This window comes from Anomalospiza imberbis, chromosome 3, assembly GCF_031753505.1.
Source record: "Anomalospiza imberbis isolate Cuckoo-Finch-1a 21T00152 chromosome 3, ASM3175350v1, whole genome shotgun sequence".
NCBI lineage: Eukaryota > Metazoa > Chordata > Aves > Passeriformes > Viduidae > Anomalospiza > Anomalospiza imberbis.
The window spans coordinates 31,040,600-31,053,933 of NC_089683.1; the positions used below are offsets into that span (position 1 = coordinate 31,040,600).

The 13,334-nt window shown below is 37.9% G+C and overlaps 1 protein-coding gene across 3 annotated transcripts in view; it reads left to right on the forward strand.

Moving 5' to 3' along the window:
* CD109 (CD109 molecule) overlaps positions 1-13,334 on the forward strand; it is a 67,130-nt gene that overhangs the window by 33,926 nt on the left and 19,870 nt on the right. For all 3 annotated transcript variants that reach the window (XM_068183837.1, XM_068183836.1, XM_068183835.1), the window contains 10 exons: positions 1,477-1,653; positions 2,534-2,686; positions 3,416-3,490; positions 3,935-3,995; positions 4,500-4,635; positions 5,393-5,510; positions 8,648-8,761; positions 8,963-9,181; positions 9,866-10,010; positions 10,720-10,896. In XM_068183837.1, the coding sequence (XP_068039938.1) occupies positions 1,477-1,653; positions 2,534-2,686; positions 3,416-3,490; positions 3,935-3,995; positions 4,500-4,635; positions 5,393-5,510; positions 8,648-8,761; positions 8,963-9,181; positions 9,866-10,010; positions 10,720-10,896 (1,375 nt within the window). The remainder of the gene's footprint in view (positions 1-1,476; positions 1,654-2,533; positions 2,687-3,415; positions 3,491-3,934; positions 3,996-4,499; positions 4,636-5,392; positions 5,511-8,647; positions 8,762-8,962; positions 9,182-9,865; positions 10,011-10,719; positions 10,897-13,334) is intronic.

Below are 13,334 nucleotides of genomic sequence, written 5' to 3' on the forward strand. Positions count from 1 at the left end.
AAGTTACAGGCTTTACATATGGGGACAATCCAAGGTGACTTTTACCAACTTGAGAAATACTCCAGTGAGTGGAATGTAATTAAACATTTGAGATGTGACATTTTTAAACTGTGCTTTGTGGAAGAGAAAGCCCAAAAACTTCCCTTCCACTAGGAGGGTCCTTTTTGAAGGAGAACTCTCTTCTTCTACCTAGGAGGAATGCCCCTGGCACTGTAAGGAAGTGCTTCTGGAAGAAGTGCTCTCTGATCTGGGTGTTGGGTTATCTCTGACAGCAGATGTGAGACAAGGCACAGCTGTAAGAGCAATACTGTTTCTGACTGTGCAGAGCATCTGCAATGGGAGAAGGGACAAAGACGTCCCAGGAGAAGCCCAAACTGTGGCTTTGTCAGCAGATGCAGATGAAAGCAGGGGCCTGGTGGAGCCTGTCTGCAGATTCAGGACTGTCAGGCTGAGCCTGTGGGTACAGGGTGAGAAGAGCTGCCTGCTGAGGAAACAGATGATTGAGTGGACAGAGGGGCATTGTTAACAAGGGAGATTCAGAGGGAGCATTTAAAATAAATGTCTTGGGTAGTGCTTAATTGCTCAGCTGCTTTACTGTGTCTTGAAGGATCAGAAAGATTTATTATATATACTATTATAAGTTTCCCATCCTGTCTTTAACACATGCCTGCCTTTTTCACAGTCTGCATCTTAGTGACCGTGGTAGCCAGGATTCTTTTTCTTTCACAGACTTTAACAGTAAACTGAATTAGGAAAACTATGTAAAATTTGGGCATTCATATATATTTTCTAAAACAGAAACACTCTCTAGAAATTTTAAAATAAATCAGGTCCATTCAGCCAAAGGCAGGGAACTGCCCTTTAACTCTCTCTCTTCATTAGTAAGTGTACAATCTAGTAGGAACAAATTTAGAATGAAAAAACTAATACTGTGGACCTGAAATCCAGGTATTTGGAGACTAGCTAGCTGCAGACTAGCTCGAATCTTATCTGTTAAAATGAATGCCTGCTTTTAACTGGGGCACATTACTAGACCCCAGTTCAGACTCTCCATGAGGTAAACCAAAGTGATCTAAGTAGGCCTGTTTTGGAGGTTTGCTTTTAAAACTATATGCCTGATCCAAACTCAAATGCTGTTACAGATAACCCACATGAGCAAACTCTATTACTGTTGTATATTTATGTTCTCATACCATATGTGTGCACTTGTTGTTTTTCTTTACTTGTCCATAGTGATATAGGAATTAAAACACAGAAAAAAATCTATTACTTAGATATTACATCAGGTACCATTTAAATATTACGTCAGTACCATGTCTACCAGTTAGTAAAAAAAAAATATAATGAATCACAGCTATGTGTCTTTTCTCTAGCAGCTACTTGTAGAATCAATTGAATCAATTGCTGATGACATATCATATGCTGATCACATGAGGGTCCTAACAGTCTGAGTGTTTGATTTTTTTTCTCTTTCAGGTATTATCTAAGGAACAAATTGTGGCTTTTGGCACAAAGACTACAAAAACATTCACTTTAACAGCAGAAAATTCCTGGGCTCCTTTGATATCTATACTTGTATTCTATGTAGATGAGCTTGGAGTGGTTGTAAATGATGCTCTCACTGTCCCCATCCAGCCTGCTTTGGATGACAAGGTAATTGTATTGAACTTGAGTCTGAGACCATGGTTTTGTCTGGGTGTTGTGTGGTAGCTTAAAAAAATTATTTTAGATCATAGGATTGTAAATGTAAAAAAATTTTATTGAGGATATAATCTGAAGTTTGTGCAAATCTTTAGAAAGACTTCTGATAATACCAGTGCAATTAGGGTCCAGGTTTGGCATATTTGAAAGTCCTTTCTACTGGTACTGTGTTTTCCACATAAACAGATGTACAGCATCTCCTTGTGTTTTTGGTGGTTTGGTCAATTACTGAGCCAAAGGTTACTCTGGCCAATACAGTGACAAGGTATCATAAGAGCTCTAAGGGTAGAATTGTAAAAGTTTATAAAGACCTTGTTCTAGCCAGGCAGTGGTCACATTGTGACCAGTGTTTGTGTTTCATGTGAATTTCCATACTTTAACTCAAAACAGTTTGAAGAAGAGTGGGGAAATGCCTATTGCATCAATTAATTGATTTTTTCCAGCTTGCTTACCTGGATGAGATTTGGTCCTTTGTGCAAATAAAAGCCTCACTGTAACTTTTTATGGATGAGACCATCCAAAGACTGGATGGGTTCAAATTCTTTCTCTCCTCTGGAGACTTTAACACATACAACCAGAAATCTGTAGGGAGCCTGTTTGTCCTGCTGCATGAATAATGTCTCCATGTGCCTCATGAGTTATCCAAGTTGCCAAAAGTCCTAGGAAAAAGACTCTCAGAGGTCCCCAGTGTCCCAAAGGTTCTAGGAAAAGCAAATCCAAGGTCTTAATTATAGCCAAATAATCTAAAAACTACTACTTCCTGGGAGTTGTTAACAGCTGTAAATATCACTGTAGAATTTAAATCAGTGCTATTTTTCACTTTTTTTCCTAGATTAAAATCTCTTGGAGCAAAGATAAGGCCAAGCCATCTGAGAAAGTCTCCCTGAAAATCAGTACAACAGAGCCAGGATCAGTGATTGGACTTTCAGTTGTTGATAAAAGTGCAAAGCTTCTGGGAGAAAGTAGTGACATAACAGAAGAATCTGTGAGTATATAGGAAAAGGAGGTTGTCATTATTGTGTGTATTAAAGATGTATGTTTGTGGAAATGTTGCAGATTATATGCTGAACAAGTAATGTTCTTTGACCAAGATTTTTAGCCTGTAATTATGCAGTTTTTTTACTTTTGCAAGTCACATGAGTGGCAGAGACTGTAAGGCTTAAAAGGTAATAGGCACAGCATTTCCAATTCCAATCAATACTTCACTGTTCTTCATTTGATAAATTGTTAAGACTTGGCAGTTTCTTCTTTCAGAAAAGACAGTGTCAGAAAAAAAACCCAAATTATTTGTTCTTTGTGCTATTTAAAATTAATAATATAAAATTAAGATTTTTTTTCTTGGGAGTGCAGAATTAATTATTTGTATGTTTAAATTACCTTTGCTTGCAGAAGCTCTACTGCATTTACAGTTTGAAAGAGCTTACAGTATATATCATTCCTAAAGTGCTCAAAGGACATTGCTTAAGTGCCATAAAATATCAGTTGGCTTTAGGCTCTATTCCAGGCTTGTATACAGTCTTGGTCACTCTTCCATTAGTCATAAAACCACTACAACATAACCCCCTTCATCCTGTCACAGATTATTTTCTCTTTGCCATGAGAGCTAAGCAACCTACAGCTCGTGGTACAGCTGTATGAATTAGCAACAGTGAAAGTTCTTAAAACTGTAAGTTGGCATTCAGTCTTTGGATGATTTTGTTTTTTCTTTCCTTAGGTCCTCCATGAGCTCAATTTATACAGCACAGTGCAGTATTTCCCCCTGGTCAGAGGTTCTTTTGGTGTATTTCAGGTACTGAGTTTTTTTTTCATAATTCTAGGCTGCTGGGTTTTTTACTGCTTAGTGATAGGAACATCACTTGCTAGAAAAAAAGTGAACTTTCTAACTTTTGCAACTACAGACAGTGTAATGTTTTCACGGCTAATATGAGTTTCAAATTGTGAATTTTGTCAATATGTAATACTCTGAATGCCAAGGAATATATTTATACCTCCATAAATATAGATTGCTTTATGCTTGATATAGTCTTCACTTTGAAAAGTTTTCAGTCATTATGGCAATATTCAGATTCATATAATCTCAGTTTTTTAGGTTTCTGTATATTATTTGCTTTGGTTTTATGCTTGCTTTATGACTTCATTTACCTAAAAAGAAAGAAGATAAAAAGAAAATAGATAAGCACTGTTGATGTCCTGAATGTCCTGTATTGAGATACACTGTATGAATTTTATCCAGAAATGCAGCCTTTGGGTATCAACTGATGCAGTTCTTGAGGAGGATAAAGAACATTTTCTTTGTAAGTAATACAACAAATGAAGCCAAATCTGATTTACTGAGTGGGGAAGGAGGTCCATGGGATAGGGCCCCTATTATGTCTTCTTACTGTGCATCCACCCTTGAAAATCATTACCATTTCAAAGGTTCAAGATGTACAAAATTCATACCATCACCATTTCAGAAATTTTCCTTTTTTACTGCAGTGACATTACCCCTAAAAGCATGAGGATGAGTGGAGTTCTTGTTTGCAGCTCCAGTTGATATATATAGCAGTGGTTAGTCATGTGTAGCCAAATTACACCAGTTTCACCCACACTTCAGAGAGGCCATGTAGAAATTTGTGTGAAACTTTTTTTTATTCTTAAAATAAAAAATTCCTAGTGTACCAGAGTAGTCTTATCATATGTAACAAAGCTATAGATTAGACTCCAAACAATATATTAATTTGACCTTTCTAAACTGTATTTATTAGAGCTTTCTAAATATAGGTATTTGGACTAGGACAGTATTTTTTATTTTGTAGATGGTGGAATGATACCTATAGAGGATGGTTTCGGTGATGATATGCCGGTATCTAAAAACGGACCTCCTGATTTCAACAATCTCTATGTGAGGACACACTTTCCAGAGACTTGGCTTTGGATCGACACTAAAACGAGGTATAAATTAGAAGCAAAAGGAAAACAATTTGCACTTGCTTTGTTGTCTTTTTTTTTTTTTAAAGGTTTCAGTAGCATTCTGTCCCGTGCTGAAGAACACTGCATAAAAATGTAGATTTATATTCTGCTACCACCTAGAGGCCACAAGTGAGATTGGAGATCGAAAAAAGATGAGTCGTACAACTGCACAAGAGAGGATTATGCCTGACTGAAGGCCTGAGAGTTTCAGTAGAAGCCAGATAAAAGTCGTGGAGACAAAGGAAATAAGCTCTTACAAATGGGGAGATAACAGATAGGGAGACCTAGCCTTTTTCTCTACAGTACATAAAAAGATGGTGATTAGCCCAGAAAGGGAAATTATTGCTGTCTACACCTAATTCAGTGAATAGATCAAACTGTCAAGTGATGGTGAAATCTGACCTGTGTCGTGCAGCACAAATCTTGTATTCTTTTACAGCTGAAAAGTTCAGGAAGCAACCATCACCTGGGATTGTTTTAAAGGACCTGTGGATTACATGTAATGTGATCCAGTGTAATTACCTTCAATTCATGTAATTTAAAATAATTGAAATTTTTAAAAGAATTTTGATCCCATCACAATATTTCTAAATGGTTAGAAAAAGAAAAATGGATAATGAGCAGCTTTTCTTTCCTGGAATTTGGACTTAATTTTTCATGCATTTTAAACATATGTGTCCACTTAATGATATCTGTAAATGGATGGTTTTGAAAGTCTTCTTTCCCCTTCTGCCATCAGATATGACACAGAAACCACAATGGATGTCCTTGTACCTGACACCATCACATCCTGGGTAGCCAGTGCTTTTGTGATCTCTGAAAGCGGTGGACTCGGAGTGACGACTGCTCCGGTGGAGGTACCATCTCACTAGAGAGTTCTCCTTTAGAGCTGGTGACACTGCAGGTTCTTGCTGGGCTCTCTGATTTAATTCTAACAACAGCATCTCCTTGTACTGACGGAGAGATTGAGAGGTTGTGTGTGTTCAAACTGTAGAGAAAGCATCACTGAAGACATATGTAACACTGTATCTGCCTTCCCTTCCTGCTCATATGAATATCTAAGACTCCACACAGATATTTGGATGCCCATTTCTATTGGAGTGTTTTTGGTTAAAGTATTTCCAGGATGTGCCCATTCCAGAATCTTTGTGTGTAGAAAGGCAGAATGACTATTTGGGAGCAGTGTTCCATGTTTTCTTGGCTCTGCCCAGAGAGCAGTCCATGAGTTGGTAATTCATGCAGTGAGGTTTGCACAGACTGGCAGGGGAGGGATGGCTGGGATGTGAGAGGCATTTGTCTGCTGCTCTGCTAACACTTATGGCTGATGCTTACCCCAGGAGGGAGAACAGGAGGGTTGATTTAAGGCGAAATTTATCTGTCAAAAGCAGTCCTAGAGTAAACACAGGTACAATCTGCTCTGAGTAAACTTGCAGGGAACTTGGACTAGATGTCATCCAGAGGTCCCTCCCAACACAACTTTACTGTGATAGGTGCTAAGTTTTGGATGACTTAGCTTAAGGAGCAGAGTGGACACTGAGAGCTAACATGGGATAACTGACAATCTTGTTGCTCCCAAATTCCTGTGCCTTGAGGCTCTTTTCTTGCTTCCAAGTGTTTGAGGAGTTTGGCAATTTAAGCTGTATTCAGCAACCCTCAGGTTAAATCTCTAACCTCTGGCTCCCAGTGTACAAGTGCAGTTGTCCTAGGATCACTCTGTATTCAAGGAAACCACTACTTAGAGAGTTGTTTAGCCAGTTTAAAATAGGAAATAATTCTTGAAGTCTCATTTAGCTAGTGTTTTACATATGCAGAATAATCCATCCATTCATCATGTAAAGATCCTAGAGAAACTATGTTCCTATCAGAGACAACTCCACTTCTATTCCTAAGTTTAGAAAGGTTGAGACTGTAGTGGTGGGCTGTAGGTTTGCATCTTGGTTCCTAGACTAGTGTAAGCATAGCCTGAATGTGGCAAGCACATTTCTCTCTCTCAGGATTTTTATGGGAGTGCACAGAGAGAAGTGAAGGAGAAAACAATTTCTATTTCTGCTCCTTGTTTTTCTCTTGTGGAATGTGTTTGGAGATTTTTTACCTAGAGCGAATGCCTAGTTGGATCACGGTGGATTGTTTGGGCCTGATGGCCAATCAGATCCACCTGTGTCTGGACTCTGGAGAACAGGGTCACGAGTTGTGAGTTGATTAGATATGATAGTTAGAGAGAGTAGCATGTAGTTTTTAGTATCCTCTTTTATATAGTATATTAATGTATCATAGCATAATTATAATAAATCATTCAGCCTTCTGAAATAAGTCAGACATCATCATTCTTCCCATTGGGTTCGCCGACATCTACAACACCTGAAGACAGCCAACTTATCCCTTTAAGTTCTCATGCCCTCAGATTCTTGGAGAGGGGCAATTTTTGAGATCCAAACTGAGATCTAGGTCCAGATTTCACAGTTGGCTGCTATACCAAGACACAGAGCTTTGTGCTTTGAACATCCTGAACTGAACTCCACTATAGAATTTGGAGCCCAGTCTGGATTTTGTGGCTAAGGCTCCTTTGGAGACTGGAATCTTGATTCTTGTTTCTTTCACTTGGCTTGGCAGAGATGGGACAGAAAGAGGAATAGTTTTCTGATTAAAACTGTAAGGAAATACACACTGGCCCCTCATCCTCAAATGTGAGAAGGCTCCAAGTAGAACAGATGTTGAGATAATAATTTAGCTATAATCACCCCCATGCACTGTTCAGTACTTCACTATTGTTGGGACATTTAGGTTGAGCTTGGAGTTCCATATGGCTGAAACATGTTAATCAGTACCATACAGAGAGGCAAGCAAAAGACATGAAAAATGTAATGGGGGAAATAAATGACATCTGCGTGCTTTATGTCATGTACTGCTTTGCATCCTGGTTTTATTTTGACTTCTCCTACACAGAGTGTCAGTAATTTTACTCAGTTGTATTTTTGTAATATACTGGCATATTCCTGAGTGTAAAAATTCAGTTTTGAAGAAAAGTAAAACAAAAAAGACAAAGAAAATGAGTGCATAGGGAAAACCTTTACTATGAACTAGCTAAAAGTCTCCATAACAACTTCTCTAATGTTTAATATCTAAAGAAGTTTATGATGCTGAGAGCTTTAGTAAACAACTTTTGTTTTAGAGAAAGCAGTGGAATATTTGCTAGCTAGGAAAAAAAAAGGCTGAGGGATTTTTGTTTCTGAAACTCAAAACATTTGGAATATGTTTTTAAATGCAAACTGAATTAAAATACTTTTTAGTTGACATTTTGATAATAAAGGATAGCATGTCTTAGCCATTCTTACTGTACAGATGTTCATAGACAGTGAAATTTTGATCCCATTCAGCTTGATGAGACCTTACCATTGACTTCTCAGAGGCAAGATTTCTTCCAAAACCCTCTGTTCACAGATAAAAGAAACTGCTTGCTGGTATAATTCTGCAGCTTATATTTTAATTAATATAGTATGCATTTTTAGAAGGATAACAAAAGAACCTATGCTAAGATTAATCTTATTAAATTAAAAAAAAAAACATTGTAAGGGGTTTTTGAGTTATAAAATTTGGATGAGTCAGTTGTTTAGTTATTTGTGTATTGACATGAAGATAGGTCAACTGACATTAATCCACTACTTGTGTACTCAAAGCAATTCACTTAGTGAGGGCTCAGGACAGATCACAGCTTCCAAACTTGCCAGATGATAGACTCAAAGTGCTAATTCAGTTGCCTCTGTTGGGACTGCCCTGTCAAAGCTGTTGGCAGCTCTCATCTGAACGGTGTCTCTAAAGGTGCTAATGACCAGAAGCATCTTCTTTCTTTTTCATCCCTGCATCTGTTTTGTCAACTGTAGAGTACAACTAAACATTACTGTGTCATTGAATTTAAAAGTGATTGGAAGACATGTTGTATAGTAAGTTTCTTTCTAGTCTCTGGTTGTAAGGGTTCATGACTGATTTTGTTTTGCAGCTAGAAGTTTTTCAGCCTTTTTTTGTTTTCCTGAACCTTCCATACTCCGTCATCAGAGGAGAGCAGTTCATTCTGGAAGTGAACATCTTTAATTATTTGAAAGAAGAAGCTGAGGTAATATAACAATCCCTTTATCTTCAAATGTTTCTAAATATTGCAGGGTTTTCATCACAGGTGGAGACCATGTCTTTATGAGAACTGGTGTATTTTCTTTAGTGGGCAGACCTATTTCTCTGTACACAAAACAGGTGGCAGCTTATGAAAACACCTTTTCAAAACTAACACTTGGTATTGCAAATGTTACTGTATTTACAGGTTACTGTGATCCTGGATATGAATGATGCTTTTGAAATTATTCTAACATCCAATGAAATAAATGCTACAGCAAATCAGCAATCTATATCTGTACCGAGTGAAGATGGGAAAACTGTTCAATTCCCAATCAAGCCAAAACAGCTGGGAGAGATTCCCATCAAAGTGACAGCAATATCATCTGCTGCTTCTGATGCTGTTATCCAGAAAGTTTTAGTCAAGGTAAACAGTCTGCAACTTGGCTTGTTCCTGAAGTAAATTGTTCCCAAAACCAGGCTACATAGTGCAGCAAAAAGGCAAACCAATGTACTTGTCTGCCTCTTGCTCTGTATGGTTGGTTTGGGGTCAGGTGGCTTTAAGTAGAAAACACTTCTTATAAAATAATTTTTTAAAAGTCCTTTAAAATTGTTTAGATCCTCTTCCAGGAATGAACAAATAGATCTGTTCTACTACAGATAGTTTGTCCAATCCTTCTTGAAAGCAAGGTGAAAGCTGTTTGTGTATCACTGAACCCCTGGTGCTGCAGCTAATTTAACAACCTGTGCAGTGTGGATCTGGTGACTGCTTTGGATAAGTCAATCGATTTTGCCATACCTCTGGCTTTCATTCAGGCCTGTTTTAGATTACCATTTCTGTATTTTGCTACAGGTGGAATTTTAGCCTCCACACTTTCTGGTGAACCAGACACTGATAGGACTTGCCTAGCTTTGGATGTCTAAGTCTGATTCATGTTAGGCTTCATTTCATTGGAAGGTGGTAGACTTTTGTGTATCTCATCCTGCAGCAGAAGCTTAAAATTATAGAACCAAAGAATGGCTGAGGTTGGAAGGGAGTAGCATGACCTTCCTGCTCAGGGCAGGATCAACTAGAGAAGGATACTCAGAATTCCTGTCTTTGTCTTCATAGGCTGAAGGATTGGAACAGACATATTCTCAGACAGTCCTTTTGGATTTGACTGGGAATAAACGACAAGCAGTGTCAAAAACTTTGGAATTCACTTTTCCCTCTGATGTTGTAAGGAACAGTGAGAGAGTGCAGGTCACTGCTGTTGGTAAGAATTAACTTACTGTGTTTCTATCATTAGGGAATTAATTAAGGCATTAATTTTTATTTAACTGCAATGTAAGTAGGTTGAATCATTAAGTCACAGTAATTTACCATTATGCATTAGGCTAAACATAGGAAGACCTTATGGATGGAGTGTTGTATTCCTTTAATTTGTGTAATTTATGACAATATGGTGCTTGTAAGGTATTTTCAGATTTAGAGGGTTGGATTTTGGTCAGGAAGGTCCTGCGGAGTTTGCTAGCATCCTGTTCTAATTCCTCTGTCTGCAGAATGATACCTATAACCTGACTAACTGTTGTTTACTGTGATACCTAGGCTTTGATAACTGTACGTGAGAGAAGAAATAAATGAAGTTTCAAATACATACCACTATTGAACCGTTTTCCTGGATTAAATAGATTCTGGTTATGTTTGGTTTTGTTTGTTTTGGTTTGGGGTTTCTTGTTTGGTTTTTTTTTTTTAATGGCAGCTCTTTGAAATTACTCTGTAGTTGGAAAGGTTTGTAGGGAGCTGTGTCAGTGGGCATAAAGTGGATCAGTAGATGAAGTATCTTTTCTGCCTGCTTAGAGGTATTTAGTAGAAACATTCCTAATATATTTTCTCCCAATTTAGATTGTACCACTCTTTATATATGAGGTATGCATTTATTTGCAGTAAGCTTTAGTTTATTTTTATTTAATTTTATCTTTCAGGTGATTTACTTGGGCCTTCTATCAACGGTTTGTCATCATTGATTAAGATGCCTTATGGCTGTGGTGAACAGAATATGATCAATTTTGCTCCGAATGTTTATATTTTGCAATACTTGACTAAAACCAGGCAGCTGAGAGAGGATATTAGATCAAAAGCAGTATCGTTTATGAGAAAAGGTCTGTATGCATAAAACAAAGATGTTAAATTTTTAAGAGCTCTTCCTAGTAAAAAGATTTCTGTGACTCTGCATCTGGTGTTGAAATATTGCTCAGTTAGTGTCATGAGAACTGGAAGAGAAACCTATTTTTTTCTTTTTCTTCCTCTTTAGTCTGGGCTGATAGAGTTAGACAGCAAATTATTTTGTTTACAAGGGCAGGTTTTCTCAGAAGAAAATTGTTGGTTTTGTATAATTATTTTTTTTCATCTGAGAAACGCATTTTAGAAGATAATTCACACGGATTTCCTAGATGGTTATTACTTCTTGTTTGATAAAACCACATGTGAGCAAGCGTTTCTGATCTCTGCCTGAGGCACGGCAGTATAAAATGAGTCAGTGAGCAGAGTGAACCATATTCATCCCACATCTTCAGTGACACATCCTGACCCGACGTGTCCTTGTAGAGCTCAAAGAGTGGCATTTGATCTCCTGGCTGGCTTTTTTGCCCACACAAATTTTAGGCTTGGTCAGAAGTGAACTCTCTGCTAGAAATCAAAAGCTGGAAAATTTTAGGTGGAAATTGTTATACATTTGAATCAGGAGATACTCCAGAACATCACAGAGTTTGGAGACCACAGTTGCACTCTGGCTTTTGGATCAGACGGTGTCTGACTGTGGTGTCCCACACTTGCCATGAGTCAGTCCCATGCTGAGCCTGCTTCTCAGAGAGCAGTGACACCAGCCCCATGTGAGCTGCACCCCTACCAAGGCATCGTGATGACATTTTCAATTCTTGTTTACTCTCTCTAAGTCTTTTTTGTTTGATTTTTTTAAGTTGTTGACATTTCCCTTGGAAAAGACACAGCACAAAATAAATTTTCCTTTCATCAAGATTCCAATTTTCTGTCAAAGCAGTTAAATTATTTTTTTAAACCCTTCCTGCTACATGGTGTAGTTGAAAAGTACAGTGGGGAGGAGGAGATGTGTTATGTAAACAGCTATTCTGAAGTTTGTAAGCAGTCTGTCACTCTTTTAAGACTGAACTTTGGTACCATAGTTTTCTGAAGTTTTCCAATAGTGGATTTACTTAAGTTATTTCAAAGCAAATGGAAATTACAGGTTTAAATGTCACTTACATACAGATTGTATTGTGTTCTTAACTTCATTCTGAGGCTCTGAACTGAGGTGTGTGTTTTTAACAGTGTAGGTGCCAAAACTTTAGGTATGCTGAAATATTTGTAACCTTAACATAGAAAAGAGCCACAATCTAAAAATATTTTGGGGTTTTTTCTGCTTTATTTTAATAATTGTTTTCTGTTGTTGCATTGATTATTTTTTCAAGTCTAATCTTCGATTTGAAATTAACTTTAGTTTAAGACGTAATTTTTATAGGCTCAGTTTTTGAAAGGATTGTTATGAGGTTTAATTGAAAACGGACTATTTCACATGTCATAATTCACCAAGTATTTAAAAAAGTAACCCCAGATTCTGAAGTAAATATAATTAATTTATGGATAAATACTTGTGAGAAGAAGGGATCATGTAGCTAGCAGAAACTGCTATATGATCTTTCTTTTAGCAGTTTTATTTGCTTAGAACAAAGTCAAAGCCAAAGAAAAGTTGCCTTTTAAGCACATTTCTTTATTGTGTTAATGACAAATCCCATTTTTGAATCATTTCTTCCGAAATGAAAAAAAACCCTGGTTGGTCTAAAAGCTTTGTTGTTAGACCTAAAGAGGTGAAGATTTTGAGCAGAATTTCCAAGCCGTGTAAAAGGTGGGATCCTTTAGATCTTTCACATCTTTCTGAAGTCCTTTCCGTCCTGATACATTGCTCTTTCAGCCTTGTGAGCTCTTTTCAGCGAGCCTCCTACATCTCCTGGGTTCCAGCCAGCCCTCTGAGAATAGCAGTGGACATGTTCATAATAGGATCCTTCTTTTCCTTCCATGTGTTGACGTTTGGAGTATCATTTTTCATGCATGATTGAGTGTCTGTTGGACTGAGCGCGGTGGTTCGCGGGAGTCTGCAGGTCTCCTGTTCCAGCGTTCCTGCAGCCGTTCCCGTGTTAGATACGCTCGTGCTGGGAGACTTTTGCGTGACTGCAGCGGGGCTGGCACTGAGACGAAAGCAAACAGAATGTAGGAAATAGCTGAGTGATCTCTCTCCCGCTGGTTCTGCTCATCTTTCTGCTCCCTCCCCAGCTTACGTTCTGAGATGAATTTGCGCCTGTGTAAGGGTTGCTCAGCGGTCTTTGTTAAGCAGGCTGAAAGTTGTAGTCTAGTGCTTTTACACTACCAGCAGGATGATGATTATAATACTTACTGCTGTATGTTGCCAGTTCTGCAAAGAAGCAGAAGACCTTATTTTCAGACCTCTTTTGAAGAGGAAGCAGTCTGTTTGTGTATATACATGTATTTGTGCTCCTCATAGAACATTATTTGGAGGCTTAAACTTTGA